We start from the raw sequence: 24,091 nt of genomic DNA on the forward strand, positions 1-24,091 counted from the left end.
TTAATTCACAAAAAGGTAGTTGCCTCAAGTAGAATTTAGTGACGATAGATGGAAAAGAATCCATAACTCCCAAAAAAAGTTGTGTCAACCCCTCTGTGCTCTCTCTCTCTAAATCATTGTGTTGACACTCTCGCCTCTCTCCCTTCCTCATACAGAACTAACATGTATCAACCACACACTCTGAAGCCTCAAACATTCATCAAACACTAGGTAGGAGAGGATGACCAACAACCTCACTTTTGAGTTTTTCGTTCTGGAAAAATTGTCGTATTTCTTTTTACACCTTTTTGATAATTTACGTAAAACCAAAATCTCACTGCTGTCTTGGGGCTGTGCAGCTCAATCCACTCAATCAAGGCTGCAGTATAAAGTAAGAATAGCTGTTTGTCATGTCAAAGATTACTCAATCCAACTTCAGAACCATACAGAGGTCTGGGCGCTAATCTAAAACCTACTTAAAATTAGTATGGCTTAAAAGGAATGCTACAGTCTGTAATACAACTACATCTAGGGCAGGACAGAGGCCTTGTGTGAAAGGATTTACAATTTAAAAAAATAATAAATCCAACACACAAAAGGTGCAGTAAAGCATAATGAATTGTAACCTACATGAAACAGAGTCACAAAGAGAAAAATGATTCCCCTCTATCACACCTGAAATTAATTTCAGGTTTCCTAACATTTGGGGGTGTGTGGAGGTGTTGATTTTTAAATCCTTACTTGAAATTCTATTTATGACACACACAATAGGAACACGAAAGGCAACTTCAAACAAAAGCTGTTAAACTGCATCTCAAAGCAGTAAAGTTCTGGTTGATGCAGAGAAGATTAAGTAGCGCTGAACTCATTGCAAGCAGAGGGAGCTCAGCTTGCATTGGTCAAACAGGCTCTTCTGCAAGCATGTGCAACCCCTTCTTCCCTGGGATGAAACAGAAGACAAACATCTGTATGCTCCTTAATGCTGTGCTATATGCAGTCCTTTGGAAAGCCAAGCCAGCAGCCTTGCCATTGACGCCACACATAACATGATTAGAAGTGCATCTGTTACAAGAAAACTACACTTGGATCATCTGGCAAAAGGATAATGGTCCCTGCTCACTTAACGTAAAGCATTACATAAACAATATTAAAATCACATTGCTGTGAACTCTTCATGTGACAAGGCATTACTACACTTGGAGTCCTCTCCAAATTCTCAGTCAAGTTTCTGAGGCATAGATCCCACAAAAGATAGTAAAGCCTCTGCTAAAAAACCCACACATTTTTAGTTTATTGTTACAACAGAAACCAGAATCAGGCTTATGAGCAAGTGTCACTGAGAAATATTTCTGTGTAGATTTGAACAGACTACATGAAAATGGTATGTAAAACAGGATCTCTTAAAAAAACTTCCTTGGACACTGACCTGATGACCAATATCAATCTTTGTAAAACTGAAGGTACTGAGGTGGTTGTTTGCGCCTCTTACTGCTGGTTCTATGGTCTCTCGGAAGAGTTTCTCAATGAATTGACAAATAAAAGGCCACATCTGTTTTACAGTCTAAGGAGGAAAAGAAAATCTACATGGAAGTACAGTTCTTAAATACATGCATAAGTTATAAATGTAAAAAGTCAGAACTTCACTGCATCTAAATTTTCTATCATAAGATTCTATATCGCTTTTTTTCTTACTATTTTCTAATTAACTCATGTTCTTCTATGCTCTTTGATGAAAGATATTTTTTAAAAAGCAAGCTACGTAGATTTATATCTTAAATTATCACACACACAAATCAAAACCATAAATTTAATTTATTTTTAGATTATAGGTCAGGAACCTACAGTAACTGGAAAGTATCCCAGACAAGTAGAAAATTAAAGATTGTGTTTACAGCTGCTATGACTTCCACACAATTACAGCTGTCATTACTGCCACTTAAAATCATTACAAAACTCACAACTTCAGGACCATGAAACTAAATTTAATCTTTCTTGTGACTAACTGGATCAACAACCAGAGACTTCAAGTGTATAAAGCATAATGCTAAAACTACTCTGTTCTCAGGCTCTTGCCTCACCTTTTATTTTAATCTCAGCTTTCCCTCCTGCTCCTTCCCATTTGGGATCAATGTTTCTCCTTACCTTGTTGAGCCATTCTGCTCTCTCAGTGTCTGGAAAATGTACCTAAAAAATCAAAACAAAACACAAAACAAACAATTAATTCAAATATGAAATAATTGTGTCCAGTCATTTATAATACCAGAAAGCTTAGGGATCTCCCTAGACAGTGGACAACATATTGAACAGTTAACATTCTTGACAAGAGAATCAGCATACAAGCAGATAAAAACATGAACTCATTTCTGAGCTATATAAATATATGCTTGGACTGGTTTCTAATAGTAGCATCTGGAGTGAAGTGTTGCTGTAACACCATAAACAAACTAAAAAACAAGCACAGCCAAGACATCTTGTGTCAACCAATATTAACACAACACACGTGACAGAGTCCTAACTGCCTGCACTTCTACTTCCTTTCATTCATGCCAAATCTTTTTCAATATCAATAAACCATGGCTATAAATATTTAGTCAGTGAAGTTGAAGCTCAGGAATATGGATTTAATTTTGGCCAAAAGCCTTCGAAAGACACTTCTAGTGACTTCTTTTCTTAAACAACTACAGAAACTAGTCAGAGACAGTATGACAGTTCATACACGGGGCAGAAAACACCCAAGGCAATACAAAAACATCAATTAAATGCTGGAAGAACAGACACAGTTTTCCAGACATAGAAGGAGTGCACAGTTAGTAGCTGTACATTTTACACACACACACATACACAAAAAAACCAACCAAAAATCACCACCGAACAAAAATAAAGCCCTGAAGAAGCAGAGCTAACAAGCATTTCTTTAGAGACTCACAGGCTGTAGGACAAGATGCAGATCACACCTCCCAAGCACAAAGAGCCTTTGAACAGACTAAAAAACCATGACCTACATATAATGACTTTCGTGAAGCACTGTCTCTACTTAACTGAATTGCGAAGTCTTAATCTCTTCATAGCACAACAGATTGTACCACTGGCTCCAAAAGCAGTTATTTTTATTATGCATATCCCAGATGAGAACAGTCAGTGACAGACGTACTCTTTAAACTGTATTTTCAACAAGACGAATTTGATAGCAAGCCCCACTAACAATTTTTTTCAGTTTTAATTCAGTTCTTGAATTAACAATCAGCACTAACACATTCTTCATATACTCAATCTACCCTCAGAGCAGTCTTTACTTTCATCTAAACCTCCGCGTTTTTGCTATGCTGGAGGATTGGCCCCTGCAGCATAATCGATAATGTCACAGTTATCTCTCCAGTCTGTTCCTTTTTCAACATCCCCAGGTCCATAACAAAGGTAAGTCCTATGCTTCTACAGATTCTTTAAGAATTACAAATGCTGCTATCTTCCACTGCCAAGAGAAGTTCTCAGCATCTTTTTCAAATTATGTTTTTCAAGTATATCAGGTATCTCTCAAAACTATTACAAGTGGTGCAAAATCATTTTTGCACCAGTTTAGCTGTAAGAAAAAACATTAAATGTGGTTTATTTTACTAAATAAGTTTTTAAAAATAGAATTATTAATAACAGATGGAATGATTTGGGAACCATGTTATTTTATTTATTTATAATTAATTTCCTAGAAAATTATGGTGGGTAGAATGTCAGAGCTCTGTACTTAGAGGGCTGGGGGTGGTGTCTGCTTTTTGCAAACAAAAAATACTGAATTTTTTTTTTTTAACATTTGCAACACCAGCAGTTACAAGTATGTACACAAAATTACAGCTGAACAGAGTTTACACTCAGTTTTTGTCTTGCAGGGTTCTCAAGTTGCTCTCAATGGTCAAAACGTTAAAGGAACAGAAAGCATGAATACTGTTAACCCCTATGCTATTAAATAACATTTTAATCTTTGTCTATATTTGTCTTCTGAATCTGCAAACAGAAAAGGTGCCAATTCTCAGTAATGACTTGTGCATGATGTTGGATCAACAAAGTTCATTTTGATTTGCTTAGGAGAGCTATCAGTGATGTTCAGTTTCACAGGGTGAGAACTGCAGAGCTGTTCCACATAGTGGAGACCACCGTAATCCAAGAGGAAATAGTCAGCAACCTGCTACACTACTGAGACAAGCACAGGTCTCTGTGGCTGGAAGAGATCCACCAAAGGGTACTGGGGCAGCTGGCAGAAGTGCTCACAGAGCCACTTCCCCAACATTACCAGCAGTCCCGGCTAACTGGGGAGGTCCCAAGTGACTGGAGGTCAGCAAATGTAACCCCATCCACAGTGGCCTGGGGAATTACAGGCCTGTCACTCTGACCTTGGTGCCAGGAAAGATCATGCTGCTGATCTACTGGTATGACAGCGTGAACCAGCTGTGGATGTGTCGACCCTGACTTTCGTGAAGCCTTTGACATGTTTTCCCACAGCATCCTCCTGGAGAAACTGGCTGCTCATGGTTTGGACTGGTGTACAATTAGCTGGGTAAAAAACTGGCTGGATGGCCAGGCCCAGAGAGTGGTGGAAAACAGAGTTACATCCATGGCTGTAACTCTGGCTGCTCACAAGCATGTTCCACAGGGCTCAGTACTGGGGACACTACTGTTGGTATCAATGATCTGAATGAAGGGATCGATTGAGCCCTCGGTCAGTTTGCAGGTGACACCAAGTTGCGTGGGAGTGTTGATCTGCTGGAGGGCAGGAAGGGTTTGCAGAGGGATCTGGTCAGGCTGAACACATTGCCAAGGCCAATGGTATGAGGTTCCACAAGGCCAAATGCCGGGTCCTGCATTTAGGTCACAACAATCCCAGGTAGTGCTAGAGGCTGGGGACAGAGTGGCTGGAAATTGGCCCTGCTGGAATGGACCTGGAGGTGCTGGTAAACAGCAGCTGGGGTTGTTTATCCTGGAGAAAAGGAAACTCAGAGGAGACCTTATTGCTCCCTACAACTTCCTGAAAGGAGGTTGTAGCCAGGTGAGAGTCGCTCTCTTCTCCCATGTAAAAAAGACAGACGGTAAGAGGAAACAGCCTCGAGTTGCACCAGGGAGGTTTAGAACGGATATAAGAAAAATTTTTTCATGGAAAGGGTTGTCAAGTATTGGAACAGACTGCCATGGCAAGTGGCAGAGTCACCATTACTGGATGTATTAAAAAAGTCTTGCAGTTACGGCATTTAGGGACAGTTTAGTGGTGGATCTAGCAGTGTCAGATTAATAGTTGGAGTCGATCTTAGAGGTCTTTTCCTAAATTCTATGGTTCTACAGCCATTGCAATGAACAGCAACCAACTAAAATAAATAGAAACAACCAATTAAACACACAGATGAGGAAAGGGAAAGAAAATTCATGGAAATACCAAAAGCAAACCTGTCTGCTGTGAGTAATGCAAGATATAACAGTTGTCATGTTAACCACTCATTTTTAGTCTTCTGTACAAGTATCCAGTTGACATTCAACAGAAGAGACACACTAGACTGAGAGAGGCTTCCCGCTCTAAATATAACCTCAGCCCAGATAAAATTCACCTTCCTCCACAGGGTGATCCAACTTCCCAGATTCAGAGTATGAACTTCCTAAGGCGCAGGCCACGTTTCCTGCACCACGCACACAGCCGACATGCAGTACACCACTGTGGAATGAGGAAAAGAGGTAGCATCTCTCTTGCACCTATCAAGCACTCTTCACATTCAGTCCCAAATTATGCAGGAACACTTGAAATAGGTTGGGAAACAACTAAGAGGCCACAGATACTAATATCTAGCCATGTATGCTAATTTATTCATTTTTTATTTTATCTACTCTATAGTCTTTATTAAGACCTTGCTTAACAGGACATGGTTCTTAATTTTTCCACAGATTTAATAATTACTTGTCCTTTAGTGTGCCACACCTATCATGCTCCTACAGTTACATGAGCTGGTGTAGTGCTGTATTTCCCACTGATTCACTTATTAAATGCCTTTCACATTGTTCCCCCTGCCATGTTCCCCTGCCCCTAGCCCTGGCCACTCCCTCAGGTCCTCCCTATTGCTTCCTGTACCCCAACTGGGCCCATGTACCACCCCTGAGCCCCCGAGAAAACCTCCAGCGCTCGGATCAGGAGGTCTCTCTGCCTCTGGGGATCGCTGGGACAAGATGTAACTATTCAAAGATCCTCTTAAAACCTTATAGAGAGACCCTTCTCGCCTCCTTTGCCATCACTGGTTGTAGGGTTGATAGCTGCCAGAGCAAAACCGCAGGGACGTCCGAAATGGACTACAGGATAGCGACAGTGTCGCACTGCCCTAAGCAGCTCCACTGAGCTCTCGGGAAAGCTGCAGCTTGCTAAACTAAACCTAGCGACTACAACAAGTTGGCACTAAGCCAATTATATAAGCCTAGTTTACTCCTGCAGTTGCATGTGATAATAGGCAACAAATAATTCAGTATCTTCCACTCCCGATTCTCATCCCTTTTCCATTCTTGCTTTTCTGCTAGCTCATTCCACTTTTAATACAATTCAGTTTGGACACTCAAAAAAGAGCAGAGAACCTTACATTTTCAAGACTGTGAAATTTTCAGTTAAGTCAACCTTGAATCAAAAGCTGAGTTTTATTTAATCTTTAGATGCTACAAACCCAGGTTGTCTGAAAACAAAGAACAAAATATTTATCAATCTACTAATCCTATATATTTTTAGCCTGCTATATGAGACCACAATATTAGTGGCAAAGTTATATTTCGCTTTAAGAGTTTTTGACTTCAAACACAATCTTATGCATAGACAACAGAAGAAAGCCTGAGGGATGGAAGTTGGTACGCTGGATCAGTCAGGACTGACACAGCATTGAAGCAACTGCACAAACGTTTTATGGCCAGAAGCAAGAATCAGACTAACTGATGTGCAAAATCTGTTAATTCTTGTATAAAAATCTATTGACAAGCATGACAGAAAGAGACAGAAGTCAAGATTTCAGCTAAGACAGTTAAAGACTAAAAGCGTTTTCCTCTTGGCTTCTGTTAGTAAATTGCTCATGCAGGTTTGGCAAGTACCGTCATTTCAACCATCAGTGTAGTAATTTATTATTTAAAGCAAAGTATAACAAGAGAGAACTGTTGCAAGAAATGCTCTAACAACCATGTTCAACACCAAAACCATCATAATATTACATGTTCCAGGAATGTTCTATTACTAAACATTACCTTGCAAAATACTTGGAAGTGCTCAAAAGATGTGTTTCTGCACATTAAAAAGACATGATCTGGCTTTCTCACACAACTGCTTGTGCTTAGCTCTAACCAACTTTCAGATTTCCTTCCTATTTCTGATATGCTCAGATCCTGCACTTTCAAAAACTCAATTCAGAACACAGTGTTTTTTGTAATGATCAATAAAATACCAGAAAGAGCCCAAGGAATGCAGTTTTTTGTAGTTACTGTCCTAGAAGACAGTAGAAAAAAGGGACAAAGAAAATCACTAACAATAAAACAACAGTAACAACAGTAGAAATGCTTCTTACCCACAATTATTTTATTTTTCAAACTCTCTACATACACTCTTCATACTGGCTAAATTAGTGACTCAGTTTTCTAGCAAGACTATCACCTGCATATTTCTAAGGAAACAAGGCTAGACACAGAATAATGACTATAACACTCAAATGCCATGGACTAAGGATTGGTGGGAAATTTTGAAAAGTCAAATAGCAATCAGCAAATAATATGAAACAAGCTTCAAAGTGCAAATAATAACTAATGCTTAAATACAATTCTTCATTCACATAAAGGAAGTTTCACTTATCTACATAAATGTCACTAAAACCAAGCATTGACAAGAAATTCAGAAGGAAAGACAACACCCTTCTTTAAGTAATGGTGAATTGCTCTCACCACAAATTACAGGTACTAATAATCTACTTTTAAATATAAATTGCATAATAGCTGTTGCTATTCACTGATCCCCTCACTGTAAAACATTTTTCTTTTAAAAATTATCTTTGAAAGCTTTCTCCATCCTTAAAGGTATTTATCAGACAACCCTTGTTAAATTTAACATCTATTTGATGATTATGATTAACACATAGGTCCTAAGTATTATTCACATGAACTCAGATAAAAACCCCCCAGCAACTATATGGAAAGTACAAAACTACAGGTATTGACCAGAGCATTCCAAAACCTGAAAACTGTATTTGCTACAAACCAACCACTTTCTCCCAAATTGTATATTACAGCAATGTAAGAAAAGGAAGCAATAAAAGCAGATTAGATTCAAAGAAAAAGAAAAAACAAAGAACAACAACACATAAAAAGCCCCGAAACCCCCCAAAATGTTGGGTTTCTTCCTTTTAACATTCAAGGATTAAAAGGTAAGAATCCCAACGCTCTCAGGCACATGGTGTGATTCTTGGGGTGTCCTGCATAGGGCCAGGAGTTGGACTCAACAATCCTGATGAGTCACTTCCAACTCAGCATACTCTACATTAAAAATAATGTATTATCATAGCTATGTTTAACAGATACTTAACTGACTCAGCATCACTTAATTTATGCTTAGTTCCTTCCATTTGCACTGATTATTTGTTGCTCTGGATGTAAATCTTAAAGAAAATATACCAGTCACTTTAAGGCCACACAATATAATCAAGTTTCTCAATACAGTTACAATGCAGCAAAGTATTCTTGAGCAGTTTTCCAGCTATTTCACAAATACCCTTTCTATTAGATGCCAATCCCTTCTGCTTATTTTGGAAAGCTAAAATTACATACAAAAATCCTCCTCTCTATTAAAAGTACATTTGTCTAGTTTAAATGTAAAAATGTGTAAAGGAATCACAGTAAGTTTTCATAGTGTCCTCATGCATCATCAGTGGATAGGGAGACCATACCACAGAAGGAAATTCAGGATAGAAGCCCAAATCAGTGCTCTAAAACTTCCTGAATGTAAAACATAAGCAGTTATTTAACCATTAAGCCTAAAGCCGGGAGGTGTGGCAAAAAACCAAAACACACTAAAATTAAATTATCTTTTGAATTATAGCTGACAATTTGTCTAAACTCACTGCACTTGTAACTCAAAATGCCTGAGAAAGTTACTAAAAGAAGAAGCCCAGCGTGATAGAATAAATCGTGTCATATAGTGATATTCAAGCTCAATTTAACAGCTATTCACTCCAGTGTTTTCCAGTTGGTAAAGCAGGCTGGCCTAAGGACATTTTAGGTAAAACAGCTGAGCAGGGCTAATAGCTTAATCCCATGGTATTCCAGCCAGCAATCACCCCCCTCACTCTCAGAAGAAACAAGGAGCAGCAATAGGTGAACTGTTTGTTCCTCCCACAGAGGAAACGACCCTTCTGCTACTTGACACAACCTGAAGAGGCTTCTCAAACAGCACTGGGGAGACAACCACTCCTTTCTGATGGGAGGTAAAGAAGGGGGCTGTGAGGGAAAGCAGAGCAGCCAGGCTGTCTCCTGTCATTTCAGTATTTCACCTCCAGGGTTAGCCGAGAAATTTTCCTAATCTCTATCAATACCAGAAATACCCTGGCTCTCTCCTCTTCTGAATAAAAGAAAATCCCACAAAATATTTACTGTTGCAGAACCGCAGGATTCAGTATTTCTGAAAGAGAAGGGTAATGCTAATAATGAGAGTTCCTCAAAAATCCTGTAGGCCCTTGTTACTAAACTAACAAACAGGTATTTCCATTACTTCTGGTAATCTGATTCAGTTTCTGTTTATCATGCCTTGGGATGGATTTTCTGTTTTCCATTTTAAATATATTAAAATGATTAACCTTTGCACAGCAAAATTCATGCTCAGGACTACAAATGCTGTGTGTTTGCAGCAGGAGGATTCAGCCAGGACTCTTGAAACAGTTTCCCTGAGAATCATTACAGATGAGCTGCATGTGCCACGTCCTTCAACAGAAACATCTGGAAGGTCCAGAAGCAGACTGAATTTAGAAAATCAGTTTTGTGAAACACAGTATTTATATCCATAGGGTACTTCACAAAATAACATTCAGAAAGACCCATATAAATCAGTATCAACTAATCTAAAAGGGTTACAAAATAAGCAGTATAGGGTTTGACAGTAATTGTCCATGAACAAACAAACAAAAAATTTTTCAAAAATCAAACATCAGAGAACTAAGGGTAGGGGAAAATATAAAACTATCGCCCTTGACACACAGAGTACACAAACACAAAGATACAGAGATAAAGGAGGTGGGGAAGGGCCCTAGAGTTTTTGCCATGGCTCAACGATCATGATAAACCCTCAAAGAAAAACGGAAATACTGGAAAAAGTGGAAACATACTTAAACAAAAGAAACAGCTGTAATACCAAGCAAGGTGAAGGGCTGTATTTATTTATAAACTGGAACATAAGCCATTTAAGTGTTTGGACAAGACATTGGAAAGCAACATAAACCCTTATGAAAGAAACAGTTACATGCCTTTTGAGTCAGATTTGCACCTATAAGACAAGAGTGGCTCTAGAAACACGGATTTGGTATCCCACCAGATGTTCCCAAAACACTCTACCAGCACAAACACTGTCATCCCACATGAGCTGCCTCTGTAAGTTCAAGTCTTGTGCGGTGCCACAACAAATTACAGACAGCTGTTCAGCACGTGTTTTCCAAGGGGATCTCTGTACTCCCCACTGTCCTGAGCTATCTGCTTCAGTCACTGTGAGCATCAGGGTGAAAAGTACTTTCTCCAACACAGAAATTAAACACAAAACAAGCTGGTGGTTGGAGAAATTGAAACAAACAGGTTTTCAACACCTGCAGGGTTAAGTGCTAACACAGGAAAGCTACTACAATATAATTCATACACCTCAAGTAATAAAACTAAGGTTCTTTGTAAGGTAAAGAAAGTTTAAGTTCCTTGCAACCTTCTGTTATCTCTGTTCCTCTTCCCTTTCTTAAAGGTCTAAAGAAAAGCCTAACATACTGAGTAGTTCAAACCTGGAATAAACAGCAATTCACATACACAGGACATTTCAGCATCCTGGTATGGCCTGAAGGACCGTATTTCCTAAAATATATATTCATAGGTAGCATATCTGGGAGACCAGGAAAACAACTAGCAGCACATAGGCTGCGTCTTGTAAAGTAAAGGCTAAACTACCATAAACCAGGCCTTCCTAAAATGCTGCCAAGAGCCACCACTGCCCATACACACACCCTCTGAACCTCACTAGAACCCAAACTCCACAGAGGGATCCCATATCTACCCTTTCTGCTGTGCTAAAATTAAAGCATACAGTTTATTCGAAATACAAAATGCTTTTTTTATATTTTACCAATTACTATGTCTACATTTATCATTTAAATACAAACATGCTACTTTACTAAGATTATTTTTAAAAATGTATTATACATTAAATGCATATACAGGACTGTAATTGAGGGAGTTGTCCCTCTGTTTTCCTTCTCATTGCAGAATTCATTGGAATAGTATTTAGAAAATTAGCAATCTGCCAGTTTTTGCTAGCAGCCCAGCAAAAGCCTGATCAGCTTATAGTTCTGGCAGCTGAGGATTCAGAATCCATCTTTATGCAGCCCTGCAACACCACCAGAATATTTTCACCTGGATATTCTCCCCAGTTTCTATGGCAAACAATGTCTTTGGCAATGCAAAATAATGATGTATTTGCAAAAGATAAACCCTGCCTAAAAGAGGCTCCAGAGCTCTGATATGACTGAAAAAGCAGCCCAGAAGTAAGTGGTGCAATTCAAAAGTGAAGGATGCTGAGCCATTTCAAAGCACAGCAGTTTAATTTTTCTCATGCACAGCTTTCACTTCAACAGCTATTAAATACGCTTCACTCACAGTGGCAGTGAGACGTGTCAAGAGCTGCATTACTTTTCAGCAGTTTGACTCACCAATACCAAAACTGATAGAATTTGCTTAAGTGCTGCTATTTTTGCAGAGATGGAGCCTGCATGCCACAAAAGAAAGTTACCCAGAGACCTCCTACTTAGCAGCAGCTTGCCATAACAAAATCCTCCGGGATAGGCATTATAAGCAGCTGCTCTGGAAGAATGACAGAACAGTAGTCTGCTAGTGAGGGAACTGGGAAATCCTGCTTCTAGCCTGACACTCAGCCTCTGCAGCCCCAACTGGAAGACAGAGGTTCAGCCTAGAAATTAAAAACCAACCATCATTAACTTCCAGAAGCATCCAAGCTTAATTACCTGATGAACAACATGAAAAAAAAAAATCCCTTTCTCTACCAGTAAAGGTTACAGAGGTTCCTTCCAAATATCTGGAAGTATGGTTCTCTCTGTTATCTGGGTGCAGAATCTACCCTAAACACAGCACAGGATGTCTGCCAGAGGAAATCACATGGGTTTGCTTTGCTCAGTTCTTACCTCTTTCTGAACAGAAAACTTGAAGCCTTTAGTCCACTACTGCAGATCCACCTTCTAGCACAGCCTAATTTCAGAATTAACTTCAAGTACTCGTATATTAGTAACATATATCATAACTCAGGCTTCAATACAGAGATGAAGTCAGCTCTGTAGCCAAACTGCTTTTTTTTTCACTGCAGTTTAATATCTTGTAATTTTTCCTGGATCACCATGTTCACATTTCTTTTTCACTTTCCATCTCAAAAATGACAGCAAGTTTTCAGTGCTCAGTTTGGAGTGAGACAGGATAGTGAAAATCATAATAAAAAAGTAGAAGGTATATAGGGGTATTAGGTTGCAGGAACCTTTTAATGGTTTTCACTTCTGAGGGCTCAACATCCAGAACCTCTGACAGAAGACTGATATCCTGACACAGGAAGAGACATTTTTCACACGTAACACACCTGTTAAGCACTTCTTAAAGTGAGGAAACGTAAGAATTTAGGTTTAACATTTTGACTGTTTACTATCCACATTTACAATAGTGTTTTTATCTATACCACTACCTCATTCAGAAGACCAGAACTCATTATGAACTCTTAGGACAGTAGGATGCCCTTTTCCAATCTCACCTTCAACAGGCATTCACAGCAGTAACAATTATATTTTAAATGCTGATGTCCAACAGAGGGCCAGGACAAGGAAAAAAAAAAATAAAAAAATTAATAGCATAAGACTCTATACAAGCAAAATACCAAGAACTGGATTTATACTGACTGTGTCTTGCTCTCACACCATGTTACAGAGAAGTAGTGGAACCAAGGTTTACAAAATGAAACATTTAATGACAGACTGCATTAGCACATCTCCAAATTCCCACAAGCACTGCAATTACTGAAAGCAAGACCCAGACTGTAAATGTTTAAACTGCTAAAAAGCATAGGATGAACCATAGCTCTCAGGACTCACCAAATTTTACCACTTAAAAAGCTTGCACAGTACTCCTTTTTGACATTATTGACTTTACTCTTATTCCCAGGAGTACTTTCATTTCTTGTTCTCCTTCTACAAATAAAGTCTTAATACCTTGAAATTCTAGCTTTTGGGTTTTAACATAAAATTATAAAGGCATTAGCACAATATTTTGAATTTGTCACATTTCAAAAACATGACCACTTTTGTACTTTCAAGTCTCTATAACAAATTCCTTTTCAGTTCCCTTGAGAATCCAGGCATGTTCCCACCCCAGTGCATGCCAGAGTGTTTTATTTTCTCAACAGTCAACAGAAGACAAATTTTCCTCTCTGGATTGCTAAACATTAGCTTTCAAAACGGCTTATACAACCAGTGTCACAGCACAACTTACTGTCTTTGAACTGTCTACAGCTATGAAAAGAATTGCTGGGATCTGCCCCAAATTGTCAGCCACCCTTGTTGCTGGTATTTACAATAAAACATTGATGGTTTCTTCAGCTTTTATTCCACTGACCCACTGCCCGCTTCCCTAACCCTGCAGTCAGGAGCTCTGATCCACTGAGACTGAGGTTCCTGCAGCAGGGAGAGCTCATTCCTGCTGGCACTCACTCGATTACACCGTTCATCTCTCTAAGGGAACCATGCAGGTGTTCTGTGAGGCCTGAAATAGGCATCAGCTTTCAGGAAAGGTAAGTGTTAAAAAGCAACGACCACCTTCTGCAAGCCTCCTCTTTCTCAGGCAGATTAAATCTTCTTCCCTGTGTTTAGCCTGAAACATCTCCATGTACTGAAAACCTTTCGTTCTTTTTAATGTAACCTGTAATTCACAATACATTTGAAACAAATCTATGTGAACTATGACAAGTATCATTCACTTCTTATTGGTTTGGGAATGAGCAAACTGCAAACTTGTATTTGAAAATACAAAAGAGCAAAATGGAGAACTTGAGTGTTTGGGTTTTTTTTTTGTGGTGGTATCTAAACTAAAATGCAGTATCAGGACATAAAAATTCGAGCTGGGTTAACCTGCATCCTAAGAAGTCAAATGACTGTGTAGAATACATTCAGTAGTCAGAGCTTACATGCTTATTATTTAGTACTTACACTACCAAAAAAAAAAAAAAAAGAGATAGATACATATGCTATATATATATATATATGCACACACACTTCTTTTGACTGACTCTGACCCAACACCAGCAAAAGTGTTTTTCTACATACTGCACTGCATCCAGTACTATCCAGCCAGAGCTTATTCCTAATATTAAAACATTTTTAAATATATTCAGAAATCATGCAAGATATAACAGATATCTTTAAATCCCCATATAATTTCTAGCCAAAATGCTAGAAACTCACAATGCAAGATCCAGAGAGTATAAAGAGTACAGACCAACAGTCTGGCAGTTTTGTGGAACCTGTAAATAATCAGTGATTAGCTCTCTCTGAAACTATAAAACTTCACTGACAAAGTAACAGAAAGCAGAGCACCCTAATAAAGTGAACCCAAGAAGAGCTGCAATGTTTAAATTGGGTCTCAGTGTAGTGACAAATGGTAGAGAGGAAAGCCCAGGTAAACCTGACAGCATCAGGTATCAGATGCAAGCTTACATGTGTAACTCCTTCTGGTTCTTCCATTCAAGCATTTAACCAAATACTTATACCAGGTTCATATACAAAGCTCAGTGTTTCTAATAATCGGGTAGACACTAAAATTTTTAAGGTTTATGAGATTTGTTCTCTCTACTCTAGAACAATTCTGTCCCCCTCAAAGGATTGTGTATCAGTACCAAACACAGAACAGTTTTATTTGTTAGAAAAAGATATGCAAAGTATGTCATACATTTCACTGGCAACACATAACATAGAAACTTCTGCACTAGGCAAGATCAAAGGTCCAGCTAACACAGCAATCAGAAGTTATATCTAAGGAAAAATCAAAAGTAAAACAGTACTGTGGAGTTATCCTTCTCTGAATGCCCTCTCAGCTTCTGCAAAGGCTGGCTGTAACCCTTAGTAGCTGCTGGCATGCTCCAGCACCCCTTCTATCTTGAGGAATGCTTAGCCTCTACCAAAAAAAAAAAGCCAAACAAAAAAACCCCCAAGCAATTCAATTTTATGAATACTCTTCAGGTAAGTTTACGTAAAACAAAAATGATGCTCTAGTGTTTTAGGGCAGCCCTTAACCTCATATAAGATCATACTGAAAATGCAAGACCAATGAAATATATAACTGGAAAATACTCGGACCACTCAATTCCAATCACCTACAATTGCAAGACTCATTATCCTATTTTTCTTTATAAACTCCACCTTAAAAGCATGGAGTTTCCTACCTGCTGGAAGGGCAGCTCTGGTGTGTTCTGGTAGGCTGGGTTGCTAAGGAAAGACACTGAAAGCACTCTCTGCTAAATTAAGTTTCTAAACTTAGGAATGCTACATCATATGTTTGAGCTACAAGGTGGAATCAAAACCCAGACTGCCTCCCCAACTAAATTAACTATTATCCTCATCCTTAAATATCAGTCCTACTGTTTTGACTCTATATGTTAACAAAAGGTACTTTACAGGAAAAAAAGTCCTCAACAAATGACAAGGTAATGTTCAACATCAACAAAAATCCGCACCCAGTAATATCACTTTGTTTTAAAGCAGAAAAGGTATTTTCTAATTTATTGAAAAGATTTGACAAGCATGTAAAAAGATTTTTAAATTTACACCCGCAGCTTTTAATTCTTGTATTCACAGAAATTGTGTTTGGACAGCCTATCTTCCAGCTGGAATATCTATCCCATGACTGAGCTTAGCACCTCTTATCCAAGAAGCTATTTTAGAAAAAGCAGGGTAAGTGTACTTAAATCAAACCTGCAGAAGGACAGGACACTACTGAAACTGCATCCTCTGAGGAGAAATCATGTGCTTATGCTACTGGGTTGGCACATACTGCATCTGCACAGTGGAACATCCAGCAAGTTGCAAATGCCCTGGGCTTACAGTGTCTCTCTAGAACTGTACTGTAATTTTCATCAGAAAGTGAATTTATACCTAAGTACAACATTCACAGCACAAGGAGATTTATGTTAATCCACAAACAGATGAACACTGCCTAGCAGACACATCAGTCTGCAACAAATTGAAGTCCACACACAGCAAAAGAAAGATGAAACCCCTCAAGTGGAATTGCAGCAAACGAGTACCCAAGGGTACACAGTACCTTTTCTCCAACACCCTATTACATTTTGTAATATTTTAGTTAAAACACACACAGATATTTGACAGTCCTTGATCCTCTGACTTGTGTACACAGCAACATTTGTTCAGTCACTTGTCCTGTCACTCAAGTTCTTAAAATTCAACAAAGCCAAGGGAAAAGAAATACTGCTAATATGTAGGAAATCTGGAGTTTACAACAAACATTTGATCTTTTGAAAAAAAAGAAAAACCAAAACAAACAAAACTCAAAAAATAAACAGTGATCAGGTTTCAAGAAGTTGATGTCCTCTAAGAGATCAGTAGTAAATACAAAAATACAAAATACTAAACAGAGATTAAAAGTCCAGTCAGTTTGCCATGCTCCCCTTCATCCCACCAAAATTCCTCCAGGCCCTGTTTCCAGGAAACATCTCCTGAGATTCCAGCTTCCTGCAGACATAGACACTTTCTCTCATGTTATGACTGCAAACCATCACTGATAGTCTTCTGAAATAGCTGTCTTGAAATGCTCTGCATCAAAACATTCTTCAGACTCTGTTAAAGAGCTTTTCCATCTTAAAAAAAAACAGGCAAAGTAAGGGATCATAAATTCTAAAAAACATAAATCCTCTTTCTAAATTAAGCTTTTTTAAAACAATACTGGAAACTAAACAATCCACTTTTATCCCGTGTTTTGGGAAGTTTACTATTTGGCCATATATGCCTTAAATGACATTCTATTTCAATTTCTCTGCTTCTAATGTAAATTCACTTATTTGCATATGTTTGGAGAGGAGTTCCAGTATTTTTTGAGAGAATATACTCTAGTTTTCACAGAAGCAGTTACAAAACCAACCCTTCAGTGGAAGCACAGACTGTGGACAAACTACTGTACTGAGTTTATGCCAAAGATTTCCAGTAACACCATCAGTTCACTTCCAGAGTGCCCAATCAAGCATTCAGTGGTGACCTGAATGACATAACTTTGCTTCTATACACAGCCACTGCTTATGTTCAGGACCAATTGCTTGAAGATGTTTTCCCCACACCTGAAACCAGCCCTTACATAAAGGCAGCTTCTGCCCTTCAAACGAATGATGGGTAGCAAGTAGCTGAGTGATTAAGATTCAGTAACTTCTTGGTCTTGGAGGAGGAATGTTCCAGCGTTAGAATTGTTGGGTGTTTGATAGACAGCATGGAGAGGTAGCAAGAATGAAAAAAGAGCAGTTGGATACATCATCCCTTTTATAAATACAGCACAGAACTGTCACCTCTCCTATTATCATCAATGCTGAAGATAACCCGAGCATTTGGGGATCTCCTGAATATTCTTTACCCCTAGCTTAACTATTACAAACACATTATGTTCTGTCACTTCCCCGTTTAACAGCAAAAATAACCATCATAAATCAATACCATTTTAATTAATGACAGCAGTAGGCAGTGTCACGTTATAAAGATACAGCCTACAATTTAACCATAACATTAAGCACGTAAGAGTCTTTTAAAACTGAGCAGTTCATAACTGATACTTAAGCTCTCCATTTCTGCATTTTAATTTGCATCTACTATCCCACTTTGTGTATTTGTACAGTCCATAGCTGGAACTGTGATAATCAGATCATACCCACTACATCTTGGTTTAGTTTATGACAAAGGAAAGATTCTTTCTATGTCTCAGCAACCCTTTTTGCCTATACAATTTTGTTTCACAGCAGTTTCAAAGATTTTCAGTTTTTAAGATTCAAATATTATTAATCAGTAGGCAATTGCAACTATTAATTACTTTTCTCTAATTTTGCAAAATTCTTTCTTTTACATGTCCAAGAACAAACAAGTTACTCTACACCTGCTTTACCATCAATGAAGAAAAATAAAGGCTTCTGGAGAGATATATCTGACATCTTGAAAATTTTCTTATAATCAAATACAGTCCTCTGGAGATGTGTGTACTGACCTTAAAGATAATCTCCAACTAATTTGCACCTGTATGTTTAAATTTAAGTTCAGCAAATTCTAGCTCTAAGGGGAACCCAAACGCCTAGTGCCTAAAACACAGCTTAGTAATAATTCTATACATGAAAAGAAATTTCTGTCAATTCTAAGACAACTGCCTGAGCTGCCAACAACCACCTAGTCAGTCAGTTGCCTAAAATCTAGCTTTAAGAAATCTTGCCCATGGCAATGCCAATTTATTTGACTGCTCTTAAGCAGAACCTTCCTTAGGCTGAATTTCTCTTGGAAAGGTTAATGTCTGTGCCCATGCAGTGAATAATACATGCTGCCAAGTCACTGTCAGCTCTAAAACTCTCAGCAGATTTTATAACAGATGCTAGTAATTTTTTTAGAAGTTCTACCACAGAGTATTTACTACATGTATTAATTAAAATCTAACAGCTGTGGCCCAAATTATTCCTTGATAAATTTAAGCATGTAAAAAGCAGCAGTGGAGTTATGACCTCGTTACTGTACATTCTTACTATACAGAGAAAAGGGACCTCCTGCAAACAGCGATGTTCACCCCTTCCCATTCACCAAAGGCAGGTGGCAGGGAGAGACCTTCATCTCTGGAATGAGGTGCCCAAGTCTCGTATCTTAATTTCAGTTTGTTACAGGAAACACGACTGTGTGTGCTAACTGGCTATAGATTCTTTTACAGCTTTTACTGGTGATTGTGCTGAATCCCAGCCCTGTATAGCTACCAGATATTTTCAGCAGTCTAAGATCTGTATGCAGCTTTTAATCACATGTAATAACTTTCTTGCAAAAGACATCACTTGAGTTAGAAGAATGCAGTGATGACAGTTAAAATGAAATCAACCCCCTTGAGTAAAATGCCACAGTTATTTTCAGAGATCTGCATAAACAGCAGTTAATTTGCAACTATATCTTTCCAGCTCAAAAAAGTATTTTCAAGAACCTGATAAAGTCTTTTCCATGTACAACTAGCCTCTGAGAAGAAAAAAAATCCAAATATTGTATTTTTTTTCACCATCAAGGGATGTTGAAGTCAAGTCCACTGTTCTTGTTGCCATATACGATTTGCTGCATCTGATACAGTCCTGAAATACTCAATGTATTTGAGAAATCATTAGGACATGAATGCTAAGCTTGGTGACTATTTTTTAAAAATATATTGAGGACTTCTGCCTTAACTGAACAATTTAGGATTGTATCAGATTTGTGTGGCAAGGTTTTGGGTGCAGGAAGAGGGTTAGGACCACAGGGGCAGCTTCTGTGAAAAGTTGCCAGAAGCTTTTGCTATGGAGCTATTTCCGTATTTCCCTCCCAACAGAGCCAATGACAGCCAGCTCCAGGATGGACATGCTGTTGGCCAAGGCTGAGCCCATCAGCAACATTGGCAGCATCTCTGAGATAACTTCCTTCAGAAGAAAAAATAAAATTATTGCACAGAAGTAATTCTGTCCAGGGAAGACAAGCGGGAAAACATGAGAGAAACAATGCTGCAGACACCAAGGTCAGTGAAGGAGGGGAGGAGGTGCTCCAGATGCCAGAGCTGAGATTCCCCTGCAGTCTGTGGAGGAGGAGGTAGTGAATCAGGAAGAAATTGAAGCTCAGGAAGGAGGGAGAGGTAGGAGGAAGGTGTTTCTAAGATATGTTTTACTTCACAATATACTACTCTGATTTGATTTGTAAAAATCTCAGTTAATGTCCCCAATTCGAGTCTGTTTTGCCCATGTTGGTAACCGGTCAGTTATCTCTCCCCCTGTGCTTATCTCAACTCTCAAACTTTCCATTGCATTTTTCTCCCCATTCAGCTGAGGAGGGGAGTGATAGAACAACTTTGGTGAGCATTTAGCATCCAGCCAGGGTCAAACCACAACAACTGAAATTAACTTGTAAACTATGTTGGGGAAAAAATGGTTTCTAAGATATTTATTTCAATGTCTCATTCCCGAATGTTCTCTCTCTTGTCATTGACTAATTTGAACTGCTTCAAGTCAAGAGTTTTTTCCATTTTACTTACTCAGTGGGAGATCACAATGTAAGAGCTTTTCTTACACATTGCCTTCTCCACTGGAATATGACAGACAGGAATGTTATTTCCATGCAGCTGACAATGCAAACAACCACAGTAGCAGAAAGCAGACCTGGAGTTTGTAACTTTGCTGGAAAAAGAAACTAGAACAAATGAAAACACTCAACACAACTGGGGTTGACAAAAAGAAAAACCATTTCTCCAAGCACTGCAAGTCTCCAGCAAGAAAGCAAATGACCTTGTAGATTCTTACAGGTTAAAACTAAACTAGAATCTTGTGTGTTACATGGGAATCAAGAATCAGAACGTTACAGCAAAGGAAATTCCAAAGTGATTTGTCAGGGCTTAAAACCCATTTAGGACCACTGATGAACTAATCTTCTCTCTCTGGCATGTGGATACATTCTACTGCTTCCCGAAAAATTGAACCTACAGTTGATCAGCTTACTCCCTGAGGAGAGCAATGTGAATCGATTTTATTTTAGTCAAGGATAAAGGCTTTAAAGCTGCAATCACTTCCACCCCTTTAGCAGTGTCTACTTGTCATTTCAAGCACAAGTAGCTCCACTTCTTACACTAAAATGTTTTACAAAATATCTGCTAAATATTCTACATCCCAAATACCAAACTCACTCGAAGTGAATGAAAATGAAAGTTTTGGTGTCTCCCACCAGAGCCAATACAGACTGTCTCCCAGTATCCCATCAAGTTTTCCTATTGCCCATTTCCCAGGTAATTGTTTAAACATCATCTAAAACTGTCCATTAGTCCTCAATGGTCCTGTCTACACTTATTACCACTGTAATAGAACTTATTACCACTGTAATAAGAACTGCCACCTACAATTGTCTGCCACTCCTGCATCATATCCAGACCACCACTGTCCAAACCCTCTCCCCAAACCCAATAGAGGTTTAAGAACTTTGTCAGATTTACTGTCACAGTGTTGTTAGTGACTAGTACAAGAGACTTTCTCACCCGCTGTGCCAGAAAACCAAAGAGATTAGCATAAAGGCAGCAGGTAGACCAGTAACAACATGTGTGCACTGGAAGCAAACCACTGAACACTGCAATATTGTTTAAAAGAACAATTTTGTAGTTCCTCATCTCTCAAATAGCAAAATTAAAGTACACATTCTTGTATGAAAACTTTATTTGTAAACTAAGCAATCTCTAAATTAAATCTACTTTTAGGCTGTCACTATGGCTCTGTGTGTAATAGATTAACTTAATGAACTAAAAAGACCAAACTTCATTAGGGCTTTTCTTTTGGTAAATCAAAAGTAACAAAATGAACAGATTGATAACATTTTGGTTATTCACTTGAATACACAGAAGATAGGACACATGGAAAAGAAATGTCAACTATAACTGCAAAACTTTCAAATCACAAAGGAACTAAAAACAATTGTTGGCAAATATGTTTTCTGTTATTAGACATCTATGTTAAGACCTGAAAACAACACAGGCACATAATATATGCAGCATTTTAAAAAGTTTATACATAGCCAAATGTAGAAGAAAATTAATTCCCATTATAAAGACTTACATGAACATGACAGAAATAAGTGATTTTACCAAATGAATATGGACCGTTTAGACATATTCACATCAACACTGTACTCATACCTAGCACACCCTTAAGAGAAAAAAGAAACCCAAACACTTTCAAAAGCCCAAATATCTTCCCTAAAATATAAACCAAAATATAAGCATGAACAGAGAACAAAACATTACAACAATTTAAACTAATATATTAATCTCTTTTAACACATACAAGTCAGATGACTGAACACTGGTTTTCTGTTCCCCCCATGAAACACTCTCTTATCATTTCCTGGCTGTCATTTGATATTTAACTGGCAGAGGGTGGGTGGGTGGAAAAGTGTTCTTTTTCTAGTTCAAGTATTTTAGGAGAAAGTCATTGAGAGAGGAACACTGCTTTTTAAGATATAAATTTAGTCTGCACCATAAAATTTATTACTAGACTAAGACAACATCCTAGCCACACACAAGAGAGAATTTAGCATTCTAGTTCAACAATTAGCAAGATGAATCAACAGCCTGGAGGAGGAGGGAAAACTTGCCTCAAAACAAACTACAATTTTTCAAAATTCTGGACCAGCAAGCTTGCTGCATTAGGAAATATTAACAAATGAAGAGAAAACATTTCCTAGAAGTATCATTACATTCATTATATTAACAGTCAGCTTGAAACATGCAGACAGCTCAAACAAGCTAAATACCAACTGCTCCTGAGAGTTTGCCCTGTAAGCCTGCACAAAATCTCACAGCTCAGAGCACGTCTTCTAATATTCTCCCTGCAGAAAAAAGCCACAAGAGTTCTTGTCGAGCTTTTGGATATGAAGCTGTAAACTTATTCACTAGTTTACAGAATATGCTGTGTCAAGAAGGGCATCTGACAAAGCACAGACACCGGATTTTTTCTATCAAGCTTTGCAGATCTGAAATAAGGCGTAAGAATGACATAGTACAAAGAAGCAGCAGTAATGCTTAAAATACAAAGCAAACTATGAGCTTCCTGAGCTGTGAAGTTCCATTTCAGTTCTTTCTGCAAAGTTTTTCTCCACACAATTTTTTTCAGTAAGCTATTTTAAAGATCACCTACAAACTTTAAGAGCATAAGTGTGGATCATAACACTGCATAATTAATTCAAAACAGAGCAATCAAGGTTTTACAGCTACCGTCATGCTTCAGCATATCCTGTTTACTTTTAAAAATGAAACAGGAAGACACTAAATTCTTAGACATTCACTCGCTTTCTTCCCATCTTCCCACTAAGGATTGACAATGACATGACAATGGATTGTCAATATGTTTATTTTTACATTTGGCGTTACATCTTTCAAAATTTTCTCAGAGGAAACTATTTCAGTCTGCTTGGATAATTCACTGAGGCAGTATCTAAATAAAGGAATGCCAACAAAGGTTATGAAAACAATAGTGTAGTCTGTACCAGACTCTCTCAACTGAAGTTTTCACATAAACAGATGCCAACAGTTACACAATTTACATTGCAAATATAAATCTCTCAGGTAAAAGTGCTGCAACTGAACTAAAGTAAACTCAACCCATGCTGCTATATGATAAGGACAGCCAAATGACAATGCAATTCTTGTCTGTCATATGACAGTTATTTTCAGCCAAGTAAAACTAGTTTTGTATTTCTAGTATAGTAACAACTTCATGGTACACAAATCCAGACTGCTTCAGCTGAAAACCGTTAGTCCTGTTTCAGATTTTCAGCTCTTAAGGAGAATTTCATAGTCACATCAGGGTGTAGCAGACAAAACTTTGTGCAATGACTCATTATATGGGAACGCTGGTCTTACAAAGCTTATTTATATAACAGGAGTTCCATTTGAAAAATAGTGTGTTTTAACGTTTGCTGCACAGAACTTTTAATACTATCTATTTAGTTGACAGGCATCCAAATGATTTAAAAGGTGTCACTGCCTCCCACAAAACACTTCTCTATAGACAACCTTTTAAAAATTTTTTTCTTGCTAGTACACTTAATATTTA

At 38.2% G+C, this 24,091-nt stretch overlaps 1 protein-coding gene across 1 annotated transcript in view; it reads right to left on the minus strand.

Moving 5' to 3' along the window:
* LOC309580043 (extended synaptotagmin-2-like) overlaps window positions 1–24,091 on the minus strand; it is a gene marked incomplete at its 3' end in the record, with an annotated part of 60,642 nt that overhangs the window by 27,680 nt on the left and 8,871 nt on the right. The window contains exons 2-3 of the mRNA XM_082293732.1: window positions 2,122–2,163; window positions 1,406–1,540 (exon numbers count right to left, since the gene is read on the minus strand). Of these exons, the coding sequence (XP_082149858.1) occupies window positions 1,406–1,540; window positions 2,122–2,163 (177 nt within the window). The remainder of the gene's footprint in view (window positions 1–1,405; window positions 1,541–2,121; window positions 2,164–24,091) is intronic.

This window comes from Coloeus monedula (genome assembly GCF_965178545.1).
Source record: "Coloeus monedula genome assembly, chromosome: 1".
Lineage (NCBI taxonomy): Eukaryota > Metazoa > Chordata > Aves > Passeriformes > Corvidae > Coloeus > Coloeus monedula.